At 41.7% G+C, this 24,749-nt stretch overlaps 1 protein-coding gene across 9 annotated transcripts in view; it reads right to left on the bottom strand.

The window, feature by feature from the left end:
• The window catches only part of klhdc3l (kelch domain containing 3-like), a 105,502-nt gene that overhangs the window by 73,841 nt on the left and 6,912 nt on the right, over positions 1-24,749 (bottom strand). For all 9 annotated transcript variants that reach the window (XM_089003463.1, XM_089003467.1, XM_089003466.1 and 6 more), the window contains exons 2-5: positions 21,126-21,318; positions 6,826-6,908; positions 6,628-6,706; positions 1,581-1,627 (exon numbers count right to left, since the gene is read on the bottom strand). In XM_089003463.1, the coding sequence (XP_088859589.1) occupies positions 1,581-1,627; positions 6,628-6,706; positions 6,826-6,908; positions 21,126-21,285 (369 nt within the window). In that variant the 5' untranslated portion in view covers positions 21,286-21,318. The remainder of the gene's footprint in view (positions 1-1,580; positions 1,628-6,627; positions 6,707-6,825; positions 6,909-21,125; positions 21,319-24,749) is intronic.

The raw sequence follows: 24,749 nt of genomic DNA on the forward strand, positions 1-24,749 counted from the left end.
CATACTTTGATAAGGAAAGAAACATCAAGAAAGTGTGATGTGTAGAATGAAACCATCCTGTCGACATGTGACCTGGCACAAGTCTTCTTTTGTTCTCCACAGGACGGAGCTGCGGTCTGAAGGGAATGACGTGGTCCAAACCAACGTGGGATGGACCGGTTGCGGAGCTGCTAGCCGTCTTAGCAGCCACAAGCTTCATCTGGATTCGCGAGGACATCGTTCGTCAAGGAGATTCCCGATGCATGTCACTGGAGCCGCGTCGACAGATCACACCCTTTTCCCAGTCACCAGCTCATCCGTATCATACCCTGGGACCTGCTTGTGACAAATGCTACAAACAATTTCGTTCCCCCTCGTCGTCCTGGTGATCACCATCCAGGATGCCATGAAGATTTGACTGTTGTAGCGAATGACATGACTTAATTTGAGATTTTTCTTTTTTTCTTTCTTCTTTCTGTTCACCTCCACCGATGTTAGATATGTTCGTCAGGGGGGATATGTTGGGGTAATTCGCTATACGAACATCTTTAAACATCTTTTTGCATCATTTTGTTTTGGTTTGGACTTCCTGATACCTCATCCTGCCTTCCTTTACATGATGTCACATCCCATTATGTCACATCCTATTGCGTCGCACCCTGTCCGTCATATAAATGCTCTCCCAGTCCGCGTCTCTCTCTCTTCCTGCTTCCTCCTCGGCCGACCTCCCAGAATGTCTCCACTGTCTTCAAGATGAAACTAACTTTCTGTCCAACACCTGGCTTCCTGCTGAGTTATCCATCCTCTGCCATCAGCACCCGTAGAAGCCATGAGCCAGGGACGAACGATCACGATAGTACCATTACGAACAGTTTTCAACTGCTGTTTAACTAAATGTGTTCATTATCATTATAACAGAAGTATGTCATATGTGGCGCAGATCATGTAGCAATATGCACTAATCATAATATAGTACTTGCGCCGGTGGTGGTGCAATGGAGTTACAAAGATTCGCCAGTGGCTGTCAAAACGTGTAAATGCCACAAAGGCGCAGCCCAGATACATCCCTGAAATTTGAACAAATAATCTGACGTCATGTCAAAGCTCTCTTCTACACTGCATATATTAATTAGTTAAATAATTATCCAAACAGTTTTATACTCACTCCGGTTGCAGGGGGTTCTGGAGCCTATGCCAGGTGTCTACAGTAGGCGAACTGCTTGCTAGCCAATTGCGGGGAACACAGAAACAATCATCCGCACCAAAACTCACCCATAGGGACAATTTTGAGTGTTCAATCAGCCTGCCATGCATATACCTTGCATATGGCGACTATGCAGAGCTGGTATTAATTAAGGAAATAAAGAGGCGGTACCATGCCCATACTTATGTACTTCAGCGAGATACAAGTAATTGTTATAGTCCGGATTATGCGCCAAACCAAAAAAATAATCTAAATAGCCATCATTTACTGAAACCTTAGAACACAGCAAATACACTTCAAACATTTTTTTTCAACTTTATACATTTGTGAAACACAACATCTACTGGAAATACATGCTTTATGTGAAAAAGGCCAAATAAAAATAATATATATCTACCTGAAGGACACTTGCTCTTTTCAGACAGTGAGTCCATTTTTGTTTTGCTGAAACAGACAAAACGATTCAAGTTATTCATTGCGATTTTAAAAGACAACCAACACCATTTATTTGTTTCCTAACTCACATCAGAAAAACATTTTAATCTAAAATCTAAAATACCCAAAACACGCCGGCTGATATTTTTAGTCAAATGCAAAACACCAATAAAAATGGTTGTCTTAAGTTCATTCTGTCTACTTGATATCTAATTTAAAACAGATTCTTATCTTACAGACAGTGTATTGTCGGTGTTCAAATGCCTGACATTTTTCGGCGTCTACTTCCGCCTTCGTCAGAGTGTCACGGATGTTGTTGTAACGTGCCTTTTTCAGCTGGTGTTGCTGAGGGTGTGACCTACCGGTCAGATCTGACAGGCAAGTCACGCCAACTCTTATGCGAAAGTTTTGGAGAGACATGCGTTAAGGAGTTTCGCCTCCTAGAAAAGCTGTCAAGGAAACAGGCTCGCTATCGAAACCACCTGAGATTCAATCTGCGCTGCCGGGACGAAGAAGTCGTACCGGCCAGTCTGAGAATTAAAAACCCGATCCCAACCAGGAACGCGGAAAGGATCATTAAAAAGGTGTGAATGACTCTGATCAAAGAACGTATACGATGCACAGCAAACAAACTCAACAACATTAGCAGTGATCTACTGCGGCAAACGGAGCAATTCGAACTCCGGTTCCCCCTGGACAAGGACACAAAAACAACGATACACGGACATCTGGACAACATACGCAAACATGAATTCAAGCCGACACATTCGGAAATTAGATAAACTCATCACGCAAAAGAAATCATTATATATATATATATATATATATATATATATATATATATATCTCATCTCATCTTCTGTACCGCTTATTCCTCATTAGGGTCGCGGGGCTTGCCGGAGCCTATCTCAGCTGTCTTCGGGTTGCCAGCCAATCGCAGGGCACACAACAGTCACTCTCACACTCACACCTAGGGACAATTTGGAGTGGTTAATCTGCCTGCCATGCATGTTTTTGGAGTGTGGGAGGAAACCGGAGAACCCAGAGAAAACCCACGCTGGTCCGGGGAGAACATGCAAACTCCACGCGGGGAGGCCGGACCGGGACGCGAACCGGCAACCTCTGCACTGTGAGCCGGTGTGCTAACCACTCGACTACCGGGCCGCCCTATATATATATATATATATATATATATATATATATATATATATATATATATATATATATATATATATATATAATAAAATATGAAGATGCTCAGAAAACCATCATTGATAGCCTCAGCAACACTGTATTTAAAGGACAACCGACATCACTTTTTTGTTTCTTAACTGAACATCTGACATCAGAAAAACGCTTTATAGCATCTAAAATACCCAAAACACGCAGTATGATATTTTTAGTCAAATGCAAAAACCAATAAAAATGACTTAAAGTGTCCAAAATCTGCTGGAGAATCAAAACAATGGCTTCAGATTCGGAGAATATGCTTTCTTGTTACTCATCCAGTTATGAATATGATTCAAATAGTTCTGAAGAAGAAAGCATACATGTTTGCAATCGATTAAAGAATTTATTCCGTGTCATTTTGAGGCATCAGGGGTGGGAAATGTCGTACACGAAAAAGGCCGAAAAGGGCGACAAAGCCGTGTAAGGAATTAATCAGCCCGTTTCCACAGGCTGATTAATTCCTTACATGGAGCTTTGTCGCCCTCTTCGGCCTCTTTTTGGTCCTACACAAAGTTTTCAAACCAAAGTACAGCACAATGCATTGACGTGATGGAAGGACCGCTACAATGTGTCCTTTTTTCGGTCAGGGGTGTTCCTTCAGTGACGTAGGGTGAGGAGTCGTCACCAACTCAAAAACAAGGCTTCCGGAATATTCAGCGCGAGTCTTAAAACGTAAAATATAGCTATATGCGGTGGAATCTTTGTGAAATACGCTCAGTAGAAGTCATTTGAAACCATTTTACAAATTATGAACACAACTTGTCCGGAGACGTCGGTTGTCCTTTAAATGGAATGGGCAAATAGGGATTGGAAAAGACCACAGCCTGGAGAGAATCGCAAAGCTTTGTAGTAGACGTGCACATTCCGCCATGACGTCGCTGATCCACTGCTGAAAAGGACGCTTTGATTCTCTCCTCTTTCATCTATAACTGCTTCATGTCACAAAGAAGGTACAGAAAGTGCTGAAGAATGAACGACTCTCTGTGTCTTTGTGTTGTCATATTATTTGTTATTTAGTTTTTGTTTTTTGTTACTTAATGTAACTTCCGAGTTGAGTGAATGATGGCGCGTGTGGCTGCTGCTGCTCACCCGCAGAAAAAATATTATATGACCAATGTTCCCTCTAATTTTTCGTGTGTCTGAGCAGACCTACAAGCTCCCTGAGCACACTAAGGACCAGTGTGAGCGACATCAGATGTGTACGCTGTGGCCACACATGAACGGCATGTATGGGCAGGGCACATTCGCGCTGTTCTGCTCTGATTGGCTGCGTAGCGTACGTGAAAAGTATGGCATTATTGGCTGGACACCTGTCACTGATTAAGATAAATTGCAAAATGGTACAACATATATATATGTAATGTCACAAAGAAGAAAAATAAAAATAGCAGTAGCACAAAGAAGAAAAATAAAAACATTGCGGTAAAAAAGAAGAAAATAAAAGAAGCGAAGAAAAAAGAAAATGTAGAAACGTAGTGAAAATCTGGAGAGAAATGGTTCGAAAATAGGCCAGGTAATTATTTTCTGTATAAAAATTAATTTGGTCTTCAAAAAGTATTTTTTTCAAACTTGATTCCTGAAAAATAGGTTGTCACATCCATCTTTTATCCAGGTCAATATGTTAATTAACACTACAGTATATCATTTGAACTGCTACTTTCACATAAAACCACAAGATGCTCTAGACCTGTTTGATACGTTTCACACGGGTGGTAAGTGACTGATGGAGAGTAGACAGAATACGAAGTTATCATATTTAAAAGTTTCATGCTGTTACATGCTTAGTCAACACTTGTGACTCAATACACAATTGAAGCACAGACAAACTGGGGTCAATCAGGTCAACAGACATAGCAAGTTAAACTGTCAGCTTCATCTAGGAGATCTGGCCTGGCACAGAATTTAGTACTCCTTTATCACCAAAGATATTTACGACTTGAACATCCTGCACAGGGAAAGCTCATTAGCCAGGTTACAAATTTATCAGCTCATTGAAAAGACAATGTTTTATTGCTTACAGCTGTTGGGGCTCAGAACGTTACAGGGGCCTGGTATTAGAGTCAAGAAAACTATGTTTTACTAATGTATCACTTTAATTTGCATGTGCTATCAATAAATAGCTTGGCAGAGGGCCGCAGAATTCAGACGTATGTCATGAATGACTGGTTTTCTGCCGGCTGTAGGAACAATCTTTCTGGTTCCGAGTCTTCATCCACAGTGTCTGACTGTCATATTACTGACAGTGACGAAAAGAAAAGAGTTGCTTAAAAGTGACACAGAGGATGAAGATTTAATTGGATTTAGTGATGTGGAGTGACACTGATGGTAAACTTTTTAGAGTGTTCATTGTGCTATAGTTGTCTGAATAACTCTTAATATTCTCAGTTCAATGTTTATGTGTCATGTGATGTTAGCATAGCGTACGCTTTTCAGCCTGTTGTTTATTTTTACTTGCCTTCAAAGATGATGTATGTTCTTGGTGTTAGGTTTTATCAAATACATTTCACCCCAAAAATGCAATATACACTCCCGTGGGACTGTTTTCTCCTTGATTATGCATGTTATAGTGTTACGGCTGGTGCGGCTTTTTGTGCCGACGCTCGAGTTAAAAGGCAGGACTCGAGCGACGGGGTTTGGCGAAAGGGTAGCACCTGAAATACACGACGTGACAGGCTTGGAAGGAGCAAGAGTCTTTACTGAGACATGTATCGAAAATCACAAACAGGGGAGGGTGGTAGCAGATAACTAAACAATAGCAGACCTGGCAGCGTGGTAGTGGTAACGGCAACATCCAAAAATACTCCGACGGAGACGGTCGTGAGCGATAGGCAGATATAGACAGAAGGCACAATCAGTAAATGACAATCAGCTGTGGGAACCCAGGTGAGTGATGATTGGAGGGGCCGTCTCTCGGGAGTGGCGGAGGAGGTGACAGGAGGGGCAGGGCGCGCCCAGGATGGCAACGAGATGTGACAGTGTCCCCCCCTCAATGGACGCCTCTTGGCGGCCCACCAGGTTTGGATGGGTGAGCCGTATGGAACGCCCGGGTGAGAGACGGGTCGAGGATCCAGGAACGTGGGACCCATTGACGTTCCTCAGGTCCATAGCCCTCCCAGTCGACCAGGTACTGCACTCCTCTGCCCATGCGCCTGGAGTCCAGTATCTCCCGCGCCATGTTCCTCATGGTTCTCAATCCAAATGTCATTCATTTACAGATTTGATTTCAATATTTTTGCAGTCTGTTCATAGGTCTCGCACATTTCTTTCTTGATGGAAACGCTCACAATTTTGGAGATTGAAAAATGTTTTAGAAATATCTATAATGGCTGTTAATTATACATGGAGTCCATTACACTAGTAGTGGTAGGAATAGGTCATAGTAGTTGAATTATAATGTTTTATTACCTACTGATGACACAGCATCAGGAGCAATTTGGGGTTCAGCATTTATCTCAAGACCACTAAGACAAGTTTGCAATGGCTGGGAATTGAACTTCAAACCCCTTGACAGTCGCTCAACCACTAAGTCATGACGCACTAATGCTGTGGTTAATTTCAAAATGCTCTATCAATCTAGTTTAGTTGACGTAAGTCAGTTTCAAAACATTGAAATAAATACAACATTGAATACTTGGAAAATTGATCTGCCAAGTGTCTCACCATAAAGCATATTGATAAAACGGGTCTTTACGCTTCTTGTGAACTTGTGTAGCAAGAGTGACAATCTTACTGGTATGCATGCATGTGGCAACATGTTTTGTCCTCATAGAAGAGCTTACCAATGTCAAACACCCAGAGAGGACATCTCAGCGATGTGTATGCTGAATCCAGTGTGCCTCCAAATACGTATATAAAGCCCTGTAAATTAGGATTACTTAATATAGTTGAATCATAATAATCAATGCAGTATTTCTAAGCATGTGTGTAAGCATGTATGTTTAAAAAAAGTTAAAGAACAAGTAGACAATCATTTTCACCTTATGAACGACCATGGAATGTTCCTCCACTTCCTCTGGTGCGGCTTCACCCGCGCAGCTCAATTCTGTCCATTCGTTACGCACTAAAAATACATAAGTATGAAAAATACATTTCAGAACGATGATGACAACGATCTATGCAGAAGCAGGAGATTTAGGACAGATGTAATTGTTTTGTATAGATTACATTAATATGGGTAAAACGGAAGCTAAATTATTATTGCGACACGCAAGGGGGGTATTTAATCACAATGCACTATCAAGTTGAAAGATGTTCAACTTGAGAACTACGTAGCAATAATGTTAAAAGACACATCCAGTAGGAGAGGGGATGGAGGAGAGATGACAGAGTGCAAGAAGGAATAGCTCAACCATTTGGAAAAGCTTGCACTGGGTCCCTGCCATCCGTATGCGCTGCCCTGCGTTGAACACTTAGAGTTTGCCAAAAAGACCTTTTCAAATAAACTTTCATTCCATCAATGGAATAAGAAATGGACTTTAAAACCACATACATTTGGGCTTTAAAGGACAACCGACACCTGCGTCCATAATTTGTAAAATAACTTCAAATAACTTCTACTGACCACATTTTACAAAGATTCCACCGCATATAGTTATGTTTTACGTTTTAAGACTTGCGCTGAATATTCACGAAGTCTTGTTTTCAAGTTGATGATGATGCCCGAAGTGACGTCACAATGGTCTGCCCCTGACAGAGAAAGCTACACACAATGCATTTTGGGTAGTTTGCTTCGTCTGAAAACACTAAGGAAGATCCTGAAGTTAGAAGGAAAACTACATAAAAAACATGATGGTGAATCGTGTGGCAGCCAATTGCGGTAACACGCATAAAGAAGGTGTAAGTTTACACAAATTCCCAGCGGACAAACAATGCAGCATTTCCAACGGAGCACAGCAGTCAGCCGAGGAGCTCCCCGGAGTGCACGAATCCCCGCTTGGATAACCGCTGTCATCCTCACAGCCGGACAATCGGTAGAAAGTTGCTTCCAGTGGTGAAAGAGACCAATCGTCATAATAGTGGAACAAACCCATCGGACAAACATTCAGCTGCTGGAACGAGGAGCTAATCGGAGTTAGCGATGGATAACCGCTGTCATTCACACGTAAGTTCCTAACTCTTCATCTTGAAAGTGTAAACGTTATTCATGCACAACCAGTAAACAATCTGCATTGATGTTGCAATATTGTAGGTTATTATTTGTTATTCATGTCCTTATATGCCACATATCACCCAATTGATGCTATATTGCTTATTCACAGAGCTTCATATATGCTTTATAGATCTTGTCATTCACCAGTTTTGTCGCTTACGGCTTGAATTTATACAGAAGGACTTCTTTAATCGATCGCAAACACTTATGCTTTCCTCTTCAGAACTATTTGAATCATATTCATAACTGGATGAGTAACAAGAAAGGATCTTTTTTTTCCAAATGTGAACACTCTGAAACCATTGTTTTGATTCTGGAGCAAGGCCGTTTGTGAAGGAGTTTCCTGACGAGACGTCAAGGACATGGGGCAGGACTTTCTGAATCTCTCCAGTTTTGAGCTCATTAGTGGCAGTTTTGGACAACTTTAAAGGACAACCGACGCCTCCGGAGAAGTTGTGTCCATAATTTGTAAAATTGCTTCAAATGACTTCTACTGAGCATATTTTACAAAGATTCCACCGCATATAGCTATATTTTACGTTCTAAGACTCGCGCTGAATATTCAGGAAGTCTTGTTTTTGAGTTGGTGACGATTCCTGACGTCACGTCACGGAAGGAACGCCCGAGAAAGGACACACAATGCATTTTGTGGTACTTTGTTTGGTCTGAAAACTTTGTGTTGATCCGTGTGGATGGCGAAATTAGAAGGAAAACATACATCACGCGATGGTGGATCGTTGTGTGTTGCACCAAGACAACTATTTGATATTCGCTGACACAAATTTCCAGGAGAAAAATCAGCCTATTTCCAACACAGCTTTGGCACCATCTTCTGTTTTGTCTGGGTGCTACATTTCTGTCCAGATGCCTCAAAATGACACGGAATAAATTATTTAATCGATTGCAAACATTTATGCTTTACTCTTCAGAACTATTTGAATAATATTAATAACTGGATGAGTAACAACAAAGCATCTTCTCCGAATCTGAAGCCATTGTTTTTGATTCTCGAGCAAGGCAAATCGTCTTGGCGTGACATCACGAACAAGGGGGCGGGACCTTCTGAAACCGGGTTCAATTTGAAGTAGTTTTTGGACACTAAGTCATTTTCATTGGTGTTTTGCATATCATCCTGCGTGTTTTGGGTATTATAGATGCTATAAAACGTTTTTCTGATGTCAGTTAGGAAACAAAAAAATGGTGTCGGTTGTCCTTCAAGTATCATCAATTAACCACTCTTGCGTTTTGTGTGTGTGGGGGGGGGGGTGTTTTGATTTGTGTCGGGGTGGTATTTTAATGTCGTGGGACCTGATGTGGATGGTTTTCAGCATTTTTTTGCAACAACTTTCGTCAAAGAATCTGTGTTATTTAGCGGAATTCCGCTATTTTTTCCGCCAAAGTGATATTTTCTATTTTCAGATAGTTCTTTTATTTCCGTATAGAACCCCTAAAACATTTGTTTTGAAGGGTGATAGGATGATCACAATGTGTAGTGCTTGAGTCGGCATGCTTTCGTGTGTTTTGATCGATTGATCCGTTGACAATCAGGATCGGTCCAGAATAAAATACCACGAGTCTGTGCGCGATGAAACGAGAAAACAAATATGGCAGCTCCCTTACCGCACTTTTTGCCAGTGTACTTATATGTTTAATGTGTTAATAGTATAGACAGTGTAGGGTAGATACATATAGATTTTGTTTTGATGTAAGGCTTATGTGCACGTTGTGATGTCACGAAAGGCTGGGTCCTGGAGGGCAAATACATTCCCCTAAAATGGCTTCACCCAAAGAGAGTTTTGGCCCCATCTGGTGGAAGGCAGCAATTCAAACCCCACACCTGTGGCGGATCACGGCTTGATTGGCAAGCAAGGCTCTTAAGGCAGAGAGCCTCTGAGTGTGGAGGCCGGGGGAGACAAACTCCGTCTTCAGTTTCACCTCAGAAGAGACTTTATTATGATTTAAGTATTGGAAGAGACACTATTCTTGCCTTTGTTGCTTGTGAATTCCCCCTGAAACCCTTTATTAAAACCTTTGTTTGCATTCAAACCTGTCGCCCATTGCACTCCTTGTCCTGTCCCGCTGAGAGGTCAGTCGTTAGTCAGGAATGTAGGAACAATCAGTGGGGCACAGGGAGGGGTCCTCTGCTCCCCCCAACCTGAGAGTAGGGACCTATCATAGCTGTGTCCGGCGCCGCCATGGCTGGACATTAGGGATATATAAATAGGGCCGATACGACCAATCAGACTTTAGTTCGCTGACGAAGCCTCTTGGATATAGGCGACACGTCCGAAACCTTCAAATTTGTACAGATGACGGCTGAAGAAACCTTCTCATCAACACTGTCTTTACACACACAAACTCAGTTCAACCAAGTCCACAAACAAAAATATTATAGTTTACAATAGCGTGCATGTTGCTTAGTGGGACTTCTGGCATTCCTTGTCTTGATCCATCATCATTAAATCTGGCTTGCATTCTGTTATTGCCACTCGAAGCAATTATTTTACATGAGTGTCAGTCAGAACGGATCAATGCTTTGATTTCACATGTTTCGGGGTAGAAAACACAGACTCTCAGACGTATGTAAACCTAAACATTGACAGTATTTTAAGCGCAGCCGGTTTGACATTGGGGTATTTTTCCATTGGCACGCGTTTCCAGAACCCAATGGTCCCTTCCCTTGCAGCAGGTTTCAGTTGGTCTTCCTCACAAAGATCGACCATCTCCAACTCAGCTTCCTCTGTGAAGCCATCATTGTTTCTTTCACATCTATGCCATGGGTGGTCTTTTAATGGCACAATAGCAAGGAGTTCTTCTTTGATCACACAATCCTTTTTCACCGTGCAAATATTGCCAACTGATGCTTGTCTTGTATGTCACAACTTTCATCCAATGCGACACTAAAATACTTACACGCTTGAAGGTCTGAGTGCAGCTGTGATTCAATAGCCATGCTAATGTCTGATATTCTGCGTTCAACAGTATGGCCACAGCGGACACATTAGTGATGGGAATTCCGGCTCTTTTCAGAGAGCCGGTTCTTTTGGCTCGGCTCACTAAAAAGATCCGGCTCGTCAGTTTGTTTGTTATTTTTCCCTTTAATCAATTAACTACCAAAAATCATGTAAAATTACGTGAAAAACAAATTACTTGTGTAAAAAATACAATATATCAAATAATTTTATTTATATGGGTTGATTTATATGTGCACAGAGAGCATCCACAAACTTTCACTTTCACTGTGGTTACTCTGGTTTGATGATCAGCTGTCACTAATTTGCTTTTCATATTAATAATGCTATCATACCAACTAGTAAAAAATGTAATAATTGAATAATAATAACAACATAATGTGATAACATTTGTCCACCTGTCCACCTAACCCCCCTCCCCCTCACTGTTGCGTGTGTCCGTAATTCTCCCCTCCCTCCTCTACCATGGATATCGACCAATCCCATGCGGCTTTAACCGAAGACTGGGGGCGGGCAATAGAGGACAAAAAAAGTCGGCTCTGTGGCTCCTTGTTAAGAACCGGCCGGCTCATTTGCGAACATCACTAGTACACATCTGATGTTGCTCACAGTGGTCCTCAATGTGCTCAGGGAGCTTGTGTGTCTGCTCAGACACATGAAAAATTAGAGGGAACATTGATCAGGTGCACTTAAAAGTCGTAAATTTTCTCCGAAATGCGCAGCGCGCGCAATGGTCTTGATATTACGGTACATAGGGGATGAATGGCAGCGCCAGCACCAAACAGTTTTTTACGCTTGTCATGTGGACGCCCCTTAAGAGCCGCATGAAATCAGCCAAAGAGCCGCATACGGCTCGGGAGCCACGGGTTGGCCAGGCCTGGCCTAATGGATCGGATTCTCACCCCCCACAAGAGGTACGCAGCAGCATACTTGGATGATGTTGTCATACAGAGTCCCGACTGGGAGAGTCACTTACCCCGAGTGCAAGCTGTGATTGACTCCCTCAGAAAAGCAGGTCTCACAGTAAACCCGAAAAAGTGCAGGTTGGCATTTGGCGAGACCAACTACCCGGGATACACTATAGGACGGGGGCTGGTGAAGCCTCAAGAAGCAAAACTACGGGCTATACAAGATTGGTCCCAGCCCCTTTGCAAGAAGCAGATGAGGTCGTTCTTAGGCATGGCTGGCTACTATAGACGCTTTATCGCTGACTTTGCTACTATAGTAGCCCCCATGACAGAATTGACGACCAAAAAAACACTCCCGGTTGGTGAAATGGAGCCCAGAGGCCGAAATGGCCTTCGTCAATCTAAAACAGGCGCTGTGCTCCAGTCCGATCCTGGTGGCACCAGACTTCAGCAAGGACTTCATTGTTCAAGCTGATGCATCAGAAGTTGGTCTGGGGGCCGTACTCTCACAAGTACATGGAGGAGAGGAACATCCCATCCTTTACCTTAGTAGAAAGCTGTTGCCCAGGGAAAAGAACTATTCCACAGTGGAGAAGGAGTGTCTTGCCATTACATGGGCGCTGGATTCATTACACTTCTATCTCCTGGGTAGACGTTTCTCGGTGGTCTCTGATCATGCTCCTCTACAATGGATGGCCAGAACCAGGGAGACCAACAGCAGAATAACCAGGTGGTTTTTGAGCCTGCAGGCCTTTAACTTTTCTGTAGTCCACGGGGCTGGCAAGCGCCAAGGCAATGCGGATGCCCTCTCCCGAAGGGAGGCCTTCCTTGCCTGTTTTGCATCCTTCACCCCGCCGAGTACAGTGGTCTCAAGGGGAGGGATGTGTGATGTCACGAGAGGCTGGGTCCTGGAGGGCAAATACATTCCCCTAAAATGGCTTCACCCAGAGAGAGTTTTGGCCCCATCTGGTGGAAGGAAGCAATTCAAACCCCACACCTGTGGCTGATCACGACTTGATTGGCAAGCAAGGCTCTTAACGCAGAGAGCCTCTGAGTGTGGGGGCCGGGGGAGACGAGCTCTGTTGCTGTGCTCTGTGGAGAAACTAATTGCTGCGTGGAACTCATTGCCAGTTGGGACCATACGACAGGACACTGGATTCGTACGCTTGCTAAAGGTGGCTAGGCTACAAGAGGAGGACATCAACAGGGGTGAGGCCTAGAAACTCCGTCCGTCTTCAGTTTCACCTCAGAAGAGACTTTATTATGATTTAAGTATTGGAAGAGACATTATTCTTGCCTTTGTTGCTTGTGAATTCCCCCTGAAACCCTTTATTAAAACCTTTGTTTGAAAACCTTTGCATTCAAACCTGTCGCCCATTGCACTCCTTGTCCTGTCCCGCGGAGAGCTAGCATCTCATGATATTACAACGTGTTCCGTGTGATTGCTCGCTCGGGAGAGTACGCGACTTTTTACATTGTAAATAAGTCGTGGAGAGAGAAATCCTCCCCAAGAGTAATAGTGGAACAGTGACGTCTGTGATACAGGGATCAATAATTCATGGAATTGGACATGGTTAGAAAAACAAGTCGATGGATGCCCGCTTTCAGATTTCATATGCAAACATAAAAATCTGAGGAAAGTCCTTTGCAGTCTTTGCCATGGAAAAGTGATCAACTATGGTGGCAAAGGTTGGCTGTCACTCAAACAGCATTGTGAGGGAAGTATACATGCAAAGAAAAAAAGATTGAGAAAGCAGAATTACAAAAAGTTATTATTCTAATTAAGGAAATTATGATAGGGCTTGTTCATTGCTGTTGACCTGTAGTATTCCATGATTTTAATTATTTATAATACTTAACTAACTTGAATAAGACCTAATGGGGAATGACCAAAGTTGGTCAGAAACCTCTATAAACATAATAAATGGTATTTGTATAATTATGTAGTAGACATTTAATATGCTAGCATGCATTCATACATTTACGCCCCCCTTCAGCCCCAGCTGATCTATTGCATTTTCCTCTATTTTAATTTCTCTTGGCGGGGATCCCTGGTGGTTGGGCCTTCTCTGCAGCACGGATGTACCAGCACTGATTTTGATTGGGAGAAATGTTAGTGCCATTTGACTGTCGTAGCTGGACAGACCTGTGGTGCTTGTGTTTTATACCTGCAAGAGGCAGCATTTTCACAGCCCCGCTTTGTTCAGCTGAAAAAGTCGGTGCTGTTGGACAACCTTTGGCTGAATGGATGCATAGCTTGAAGAGCTGACAATAAAAGGAGCATCAACACAGAGCGCTGATGCGCATGAGGAAAAGGGAGTCGTAGCTCAGAATTGAAGTAGATTTAAATGGGACAGGAGCCAATCACTTTATCTTTAATGCAGGCTACAGCTTCTTGTTGCTTTCAAACGTAGCTTTTAGAAGACGTGTGCGATAGAGTGCTTATGCACATTAGTAAACATATTACGTTATTTCATGCTTAGCACATATTATGTTATTGCATGTTTAATTTAGACTACATGGAATAATAAAGATATTAGTTGAATAGTTTTGAAAGCAGGATGTAACGAGTATCAAGTTTCAGTCTATGTTCTCCCAACACTGAGTTGTCCGTAGCTGATTGGACAACAGATCGCTGCTGTGGACGTTCAAAACTAGTCCGAGCTCTGTCTCTTTCTTTGTGCTCTTTGTTCGGTGTACTCCTGCCTTCGCTTCCTGCTCCAACGAGAGATGTTCTGAATACTTTTTTGTCTCACTAGAATAAAGTAGTTTTGTTATTCACCATATCGTCCTCGATATTTTTATCACAGAACTTCGTTGAACACCGACCGACCAGATGAGAAACAAGAATTTGAAACCAGCATAAATTGGTGCCGCCACCCGTGTCAAGCAGATGGTCTAAAGGGGGGGGGGGTCCCGGTTGATGGCTGACTACGAGAGACGGAGAGTTATTTTTTTCTTCTCTCTGGTGGAGTTTGTCCGTGATTCTCTCGGGAGACAGGAAGATCATAATCTTCCTGGAAACACCTGCTCGTATCGGCGCGGTGGAGCCCTTTCCGACATCCTGACTGACTGACTACACGGCTGTGTCTCGAAGTTCGCTAGGTGAGTGACGCTAGCTAGCAGCCATTGTTTGAATGTATTGTGGGATTCCTTATGCCCAGAGAGTATCCTATTCATGTTAATCCACGTATCTGGAGGGCTGGTAACGCGACCTTATTGGAAGTTATCATCTGATTATGGCCCGGTTCAAATTATGGGTTCTATTCTGATGATCGGGCCAAGGCGGGTCCCCATAAAGTCGGGCCTAATGTGTATAGGAGCTATACACGCGACGATTCCGGTGCTTATACAGATCGGATGCGTCTGGTTTACCGCGCCGCCGGCGGAAGTAAAGTAAGAACGGTAGAGTTCTAATAATTAGATTCACGAGAGGTGGACTCCTGGAATTCACTGCGCGCGAGGGCTGGGGAAGAGATTGGGAAAATCGAAAGATTTTTTTTTAATTTTGATCCAGACGTTATGTGTTAAAATGCAGCTGCAAGATCGGTACTGGATTATCTGTGAAGTTAATACATTCAAATTGGTTGATCTATGCTAGAATAGTGAAACAGAAAAGTTTATTTGTCTCACAAAGAAAAAAGGTGGGGGCGAAGGAGTCATTTGAGCCATGAGTGTGTGTGTGCATGTTTGTGTGCGTGTGTGCGTGCGTGTGCATGTGCATTCATTGTGTATGTGAGTGCGTCTTGTGCCTGGGGACTAACACAGTAGGTGTCTTTGTCCTTGTTCTTTGTGTTTGAATTAACACTGTGGGTGTGTGTTTCTTTGGAAGAGAGTTAGCAGAAGGAATTTGTGGGTGAATTGGGAATTTGTTGAGAATGGGTGAAAAAAGTAGGGTACATGTGAAAACATGTGCAGAGGACGCTCTGAACATGTTCTCTGACATGATGAGGATTCCATATATGTTGACCAATTCAAGCAGATTGGAAAGAATGAAAAAGCTATGTCTTCAGAGATGGCCGCTGAAAAAGTACCTCCTGCCTTAAAAGGACAAAGGAGCTCATGTTCTTAAAATCTCCATTGCTGAGACAGAGAATTAACCGATGCGGTAGGCGGGGCGAGCTGTGAAATGGCGAGCTGGGGAATTTGAGTTTGGGAGTCAGAGGTCAAAGGGGGGGAGGATCTGCGCGCGGGGTCCACTCCACCACTTCCTCTAACGGCTGCCCTCTCTTTTCTCCCACTCACTCTTCCCCCTCCCCTTGCTGCTTTATAGAAGACCAGATGTGTTTTTAGGATAAGAGCACATTGGAACACACATCCCTTATTGGGAACACTCAGTCGTTACACCAAAAAAAAAAAAAAATCACAAGAAATGTCTTCATGTATTGCTGACCTTAAAATAGTTGACGACTTCTCAATTTTTTTGTACATTGACGACATCTTGCTTGATTCACTAACTGAAGACAAAAAAACTGTATCAATCACTTTGTTCCAAAATCTAGAACGTACAGGTAACAAAACTTCCTTGACTATGTTACAGTTTTGCCAAAAAGAAGTTGAACTTCTAGAAAAAAAAAGAAAAAAAAGATGATGGCATTTCTACAACCTGATTTGGATGACACACCTTTACCTGACAGCATCCACCTTGAAATTATTGCTGATGGCTCATTACCAAAAACGTATTCAGCACAATCAACAGAAATTGTTGCATTGACTGAAGCGTAAATGGACAGACGGAAAGATTGTTGAACATGCAGATTTATTGTAAGGATTGTTGAAAGCTATCCTCCTTCCAAAAAGTGTGGCTGTATGCAAATGTGCAGCGCACACAAGGGCTAAAGACAGGATTAGCCAGGTAATGCAGGAGCAGATGCAGCCGCCAAGAAGGCTGCTCAGACTACTCTCAATCTAATAAATCAAGAGACACGTGAATTAGTGCCCACACAAGTTTTGAAGGATATGCTGTAAACATAATCCACAGGGTAATATGCGACCAAAAAGAGGAGAATTTCCACAGGGGTAACACCCCTTTGAAGTGGTCCTCATGGATTTCATTGAACTAAGCACAAGTAGTTCTTATAAATACTGTTTGGTGTTAATTGATTCGTTCACCAAATGGGTGGAAAATGGAAATTCAAAGAAATCTGATGCATTATCCGTTGCCAAAGCATTATGCAAACATATTATTCCATAACATGGCATACCAAGAATAATTTGGAGTGATAATGGGCCACATTTTGTTAATGACGTAATAACCAAAATTTCTGAACATTTAGGAATTGCATTGAAAAAAATCACTGTGCATACCATCTACGGAGTGCAAGATTAGTTGAAAGAACGAATGGTACGATGAAAAATCGACTCAGAAAAATGATGGAGGCAACAGGCAAACTATGGCCTGAACGTCTATTTCTGATTAAATTATATTTGAAAATAATGCCCACTAATAATGGCTTAACGCCTTTTGAGATTTTGCATGACAGACCTTTCATCCTCCCATTATGGGAAGGTGTGCCCTGGCAAAAGAATGAATCAGATCCAAGCGCTTTGTTGGCAAAATCGTGTGAAATTTTTACAACAAAAAGAGGTCCACAGCATGTGTACTGCCACAGTCCTCTTTGTTCCCTCCACAGGAACAGAGGCTGCTGTGCCCCTGAGACGAGGTGCTGATCAAGGTCTGCACCAAAGTGGGAAGGGCCGTTTACCGTGCTGATCACAACGCCAACTGCCATCGAGGTGGAAGAGAGACGGAGCCAAACTACTCCATAGCCATGGGTTTGGTCCACATCATCTTGCTGTACCAATTCGTGGAGGCAATCCAGATGACACACGTAGAGCCTCGCATTTCATCAGCCTGCGAAATTCCACTAATACATCCAACAAATTCAGAAAAGTGCCCGAGCATGGCACATCCTGTAGCCTGCTTGCCACGACAAGATGCAGGAATCATCTCATTTCCCCTTAACATCCTTGTGAATGAAGCACGACAAAATGGAAGTGATTATCCTCATGGTTCTTGGTACGCTCGTATCAAGTCAGGGAAGGCTTGGACCACTGGTCGGGACTCCGTTGTGGTCCATTCCAAGCCCAACACAGAATGGGTTCAAAATAGCTGTGCCCAAGAAGCAAAACGAATTGTCATCAAGATGGCTCGAGGGAACTGGTTAGGAACTGGAACTGGCACAATGACAGATATCCAACTCGTTATCGTAACCCACAAGGTTGCAGGATGCATGGACTTGAGACTCTGTCCTGATTTTCGTGAACATCACATTGGTTTTCCCATAACTATATGCATGATGTCATCTGTGACATCACCAGTCGTAACATCGCCTCTCCAGCGCAAACCACACATCAAACTGACAGCCTGGATGGAAACACCTGACAAAAAGGCCCAAAATTCAGGTGTCATGGACACATTATATCAACCGTTTCAAAAAAATAGGAAAAGTAATTGTTTTGTTTGTTCCTATATGCCACATTCGGTGATGCGGCAGGGCGTGCATTCAAAGATATTTGGAGATAAAATGGCTCGAGCTGCGTATATGTTAATATCTTCGCATAAACCTGATCAACATTTTCCAGTTATTCGCAATGCTTTGAGAGGAGAGATTGTTCCAAGTTTAGATACCATTTTGGAAACTGAAAATCAGGTTATGACCGAGAGCGGGTTGCGATTACCAGTATGCGTTGCAATGTACGGTACGGATCAAAACTTGGGTTTTATAGATGAGGATAGATGTTTTTATGTGCTACCGTTAAACACCAATGTCACCATTTTACCCGTATCTTCACATCTTTGGTGGTTATGTGGTTGGAAAGTATATTCTTTCATTCCTCCGAGAGCCTACGGTATGTGCGCACCTGTTACTGTAACTGGCAATACTTTCATCGTTACCAGTCGTCCAGCGCACCATCATGTGAAAAGAAGAGTGTCGTTTAAGCCCCATGATTCGATCTGGGGAACTGATGTTCCAGAACAATTCAAACACCATAGCACGGGTAGTAAGGTAATGTTTGCTCTTTTTCCACAAATTGGAGTGGCTAAAAACATGCTACGAATTGAAACAATTGACTACAGGTTTCAAGTGTTTGTAAATGCCAGTTTGGAAGTAGATGAAATGCAAAACACCGAAATTGCAGCAATTAGACAAATGGTGCTGCAAAATAGAATGGTTTTGGACCTTTTGACAGCCCCACAAGGGGGCCTCTGTGCTATGGTGGGTGACACTTGTTGTACGTACATACCCGAAGAAGCGAATTCCATAAACATGACTGATGCTTTGTCTGTTATCAGGGATCTCAGAGATGCCATGGCCAAAGATAGATGGCTTGATCACCCGTGGATCTTTGACGGGCCTTTTGGGGTCCCTTGGTATATGACTTTGCTCAGAATTTTTATCCCTATCGCAATTGTGATTGTACTTATTTTCTTAGTCATTGGTTGTATTATTCCATGCTTAAGAGCAACACTAATGAATATGATAACTAATTCTCAGGTGAATTACGCAAAGATTTTTTATCAACAAATGTGTGAAGGGGACCCTGTGTTGTAGCTAGGAATAGTACACCATGGCGAGAGTGTGGTTGCCCCAACAAACAAAAGCAGAAAAAGAAACGGAGAGCCGAGAAGGAGTTTTCCTCATTAAAATTCAAAACTCTCACAAATGGAGAGGTTGCACATGACAGCAGCAAAGTTGTGACAGAGGTTTTTCGCCTTCTCCATGGTGTTAGATTAGGTTAGATAATATTAGATAATGCTAGATAGATTAGATTAGATAAAATGAGTAAAGTAAAAATATAAAGAATGGTTCCCTGTGCAGTTAGTATGACGTGCATGCATGAAAACCCTTTTGGAAATGTATGAACTGATGTTTAAATGTGCAACAGGAGGGAATGATACAGTGCTAATTGCACATTAGTAAACATATTACGTTATTTCATGCTTAGCTTAGTACATATTATGTTATTGCATGTTTAATTTAGACTACATGGAATAATAAAGATATTACAGTAAAGTCTCGTTATATCGATACTCAAGGGAGTCCGAAAAAATATCGATATAACCGGGACTATCGATATATCCGATATCGATATAACGAGACTTTACTGTAGTTGAATAGTTTTGAAAGCAGGATGTAACGAGTATCAAGTTTCAGTCTATGTTTTCCCAACACTGAGTTGTCCGTAGCTGATTGGACAACAGATCGCTGCTGTGGACGTTCAAAACTAGTCCGAGCGGGAGCTCTGTCTCTTTCTTTGTGCTCTTTGTTCGGTGTGCTCCTGCTCGCTTCCTGCTCCAACGAGAGATGTTCTCTCTACTTTTTTGTCTCACTAGAATAAAGTAGTTTTGTTGTTCACCATCTATCGTCCTCGATGATATTTTTATCACAGAACTTCATTGAACACCGAACCAGATGAGAAACAAGAATTTGAAACCAACAGTGTGCACATTTTCAGCATGATGTTTTTGATACACTGTTGGTAAAAAGACAGTTACTCTTCTTTCATCTATAACTGCTTCAAACAGGAATGTGTCTGCAGTAAAAGTGTGTATGCTTGTACGAATGTGTCTTATGTGTTGTGTTGTATTCTTTTGTCATTTTATTTTGGGTTTTGTATGTGTCACTATTTGGCAGTGTGGGTAATTAGTTTATCTTGATCGTTTGTCCCTGGTTCATTATTTCTGCGGGCGTTGATGTCAGAGGATGGTTAAATCAGCAGGAAGCCAGGTGTTGGACAGAAAGTTAGTTTAATCTTGAAGACAGCTGAGACATTGTGGTGTCGGCTGAAGAGGAAGCATTAAGAGAGAGAGAGAGAGAGAGAGAGAGAGAGAGAGACGGACTGGGAGGGCATTTATATGCCGGACAGTGTGTGACGCAATAGGATGTGACATAATGTAGATGCGGCATCATGTAAGGGAAGGCAGGATATGACGTATCAGGAAGTCCAAAACGTAAACAAAGATTAGAAAGCGATGTTTAAAGATTTTCGTATCGCGAATTACCCCAACAGCGGGCACTTGCAGTGGCTGCTCTTGTTGTCTGTTTAAGAGGGAAGAAATTTCATTTGACCGAAAAGTGGGACTTTGCTTCACTTGGAATGTCAGTTTCCATATATTATTTATTTATTTATGTAAACAAGTCACTGACATGTGGAAGAAAAAGTTGTTGTTTTCGTTCAATGCATAAAATGTCTCCTTCAGATTACTTGAATACTTGTACAGGTTATGCTCGGCCTAGGCTTACCTACACTATACCTCCAAAAGTCCCTCAAAGTGGTGTTGTCTCTTCCTCCCAGAAGATATACATTCCCATCATGGCTGCAGCAGGCATGCTTGTAGCGGTCACAGGGAGCACCAATGCCTTGTGGAAGATGGCTCCACAAGCAGGGATTATTTTGACTCATTGTATTTCCATGCTGACCTTACTGGACCATTTTCTAAATGAAGGGAAAAAAAACCCTTTCAAAATGGCACAAACACAAACACCACATACTTTTATAAGAACCAATGCAACATTGGCTTCCAAAGTTTATTTCTACGGATAGGTCTTTTTTACCTGTTGCATTACGTTAGAGTTAATGCATACTGTGACTACGCTCACAATATGATTCATTTGTGTCACAAATTGTGAGGAAGAAATGGCATGTTGTTGTGTTCAGTGAATTTTACTAGTGGATGAATTCAATGTTAATCTACCCATTTATATTTTGTGATAGAAAAAAAATGTATCAGTTAAAAATATTGCACACCATTAATGTGACCTTTAGCCTGTATAGTTTATTTATTTATTATTTTACTTTCCAATAGGTAAAGTGAAATAATTTGGTCTACGGCACAATACGCGACCCAAGTGAGGATTAAGTGGATCGGATGGATGGATGGACAGATTTTTTTAGAACAGTTAGAAAAGGGAGAACATGCTCACATTGAGCATCATCTGGTCAAGACATCAAAACAAAACAGATCACATGACCTTCTCAATAAGACGTTTTACATTTCTTGCAATTCTGATGATGCAATGTCCTGTTCACTGTGCCATATAAGAAAGAAAAGTAAACAAATAATGAAAAAAATCAGAAACAAATAATAGTAATACAAAAAGAAATAATGACTAATAGTAATTATAAAGCAATCATTAACAATTTTGATCTTGAGTGGATTGGGGTACATCGGTTGACTTAAATATCTTTATAAGCACTTAGGTTGCTGTAAAATTTCCCAGGTATCCCATAGTCTCTCAAATTTCTCTCGCTCGCCTCGGACAATGAAAGTAATCTTTTCCATTTCATACATTTCACCCACCACCTTAATCCAGTCTTTGACTGTTGGGTGTTCTTTTGTTAGACATCTCCTCGTGATTGCTTTCTTGCTTGCTAACAGCATTATGTTGTATATGTATTTCTGGGCAGAATTAAGAATTAAATCAAATTCCAGTCCCAGATACAGGGCTTCAAAGGTTGGAGGAACCACTTGTCCCACAATCCTACCCACTGTCATTCTTGTTTCTTTCCAGTATTTGGAGATGACCGGGCATTCCCAAAAAACATGATAATGTGACGCTTTGTTGTTGCCACAGGATCTCCAGCAAGCTGTACTTAATCCTTGCGCATGCCCTTGAGCCGGGACTCTAAAAAAAATCTGACAATGTTCTTCCACCGAAATTCTTTCCAAGAGTGGGCAGATGTACCATTCCATTGCTGTGCTATTGTTCTTTCCCAAGCTTCCTGTTGGATTGTAATGCCTCCCTCCGCCGACCACTTGTGGTTTATATATGTTATTTCTCCTCCTTCCAATTCCTGCAACTCTTTGTATATTTTTGATTCCGGGTTTTGACATACTATATGTTAATAGGAATATCTTAATCAGAATCAGAATCAGAATCAGAATCAGAATCATCTTTATTGCCAAGTATGTAGAACACACAAGGAATTTGTTTCCGGTAGAACACGCTGCACTAGTATCGTCGTCAAAAAAACTGCTAAGTGGCACTATGCAGTACCATTTTGGCTACTGTTGAAGAGTTCAAAGAGTTAATTAAACCGAAACCACTTTGTTGGACCCATCCTTTATGTAAGTTTCTCTCTAAGTAGTGTCTTAGTCGTGATTACTCAGTCCATAGTTGTTTCTCAGGTCATGGAATTGCCGTATCCCTCCTTCCTCAAGGAGGTCTCTGTAAATATTTAACCCTTTTCCAACCCATTTTTGAAAGCCTGCATCCGTTCTGTATGGTATAAAATAAGAGTCAAATCCAATCCATTTTAAAAGTAAAAATGGGATATTGTCTTTATCTTGTTTTAATATTCCATGCCACACTTTGATTGAAGTTTTGATCCAAGGGTTGACAATTTTAAGATAATTGGTTAATCTGGGGTCTCCAATAATTGCTTGCGATGGAATATCACTTGATATCTGGCATTTTATGTCTTTCCACTTTGCCCTATATGATGGGTTACAGATATTGACCAAAATATTTATCTGGGTTGCCTTAATTATTAATAATTCATCATCTTTGGTGGGGTATATATATATATATATATATATATATATATATATATATACACAGTAAAGTCTCGTTATATCGATATCGGATATATCGATAGTCCCGGTTATATCGATACTATTTCTATGCACGCACGAAGAAAATTACATGCAAACAGGGTCGGATATATCGATAGTCCCGGTTATATCGATATTTTTTCGGACTCCCTTGAATATCGATATAACGAGACTTTACTATATATATATATATATATATATATATATATATATATATATATATATATATATATATATATATATATATATATACACACATATACACATATCTACACATATACACACATACACATGTGCATACATACACACATCAGAATCAGAATCAGAATCAGAATCATCTTTATTGCCAAGTATGTAGGACACACAAGGAATTTGTTTCCGGTAGAACACGCTGCACTAGTATCGTTGTCAAAAAAACTGCTAAGTGGCACTATACAGTTCCATTTTGGCTACTGTTGAAAGAGTTCAAAGAGTTAATGGCTTGGGGGAAGAAGCTGTTTAAATGTCTGCTGGATTTGGTGCGCATGGATCGGTAGCGCCTGCCTGAGGGGAGTACCTGGAAAAGGTGGTGGGCAGGGTGCGGAGGGTCCAGTAGGATTTTCCGCGCCCTAGTTTGGATTCTTGCAGTGCAGTGCATACATGCATATACACACATACTTAAACATACATCCCCACATCTATGCATATAAATATAGCTATACACACATATATACGCACACATACAGTCATACATTTACACACACACACGCACATATATATATATATAAAACATATATATATACACACATACATCTACACATACATACATATACACATATACATACATATATAGCTATATCTAAACCCGCTCCCCCACACATTATCTTCTCCTACGTACCTTTCCACTTGCTCATGTATTGCTGGCAAATACATTCACTTTATACACCCATATGCGTTCATAGACTCGACTACACACATGTTCTTACTCACACATACACATCCTGTTTGCGCTAACACCCACCCCCACATGCTTTGACCGATGCCCAAACATCTTAATACACACCCACACACAAAAAGAAAGAACCACTGTCTTCTAGTTCAAATACCCCTTTGTTGTCCAGCGTTTGTGAATCTTGTCGCGTTGTCTGGCTTTAGAATTTTTCCATTTTCCACTGTTCTGTAAGCGGCCAGTTTTATTTTAAAGTTCTCACGTGGAGCGTCCAATTGTTGTTCCTCACCTCTTGTAGGTCGATGCCACAGTCGGTTCTGAATTCTGTCCATCCAGCTCGTTGAAGGTGTGCAGTCACTGGTAAGCCCCTCTTTAGCATATCTG

This window comes from Hippocampus bargibanti, linkage group LG08 (assembly GCF_051943395.1).
Source record: "Hippocampus bargibanti isolate YZ-2025 linkage group LG08, ASM5194339v1, whole genome shotgun sequence".
Lineage (NCBI taxonomy): Eukaryota > Metazoa > Chordata > Actinopteri > Syngnathiformes > Syngnathidae > Hippocampus > Hippocampus bargibanti.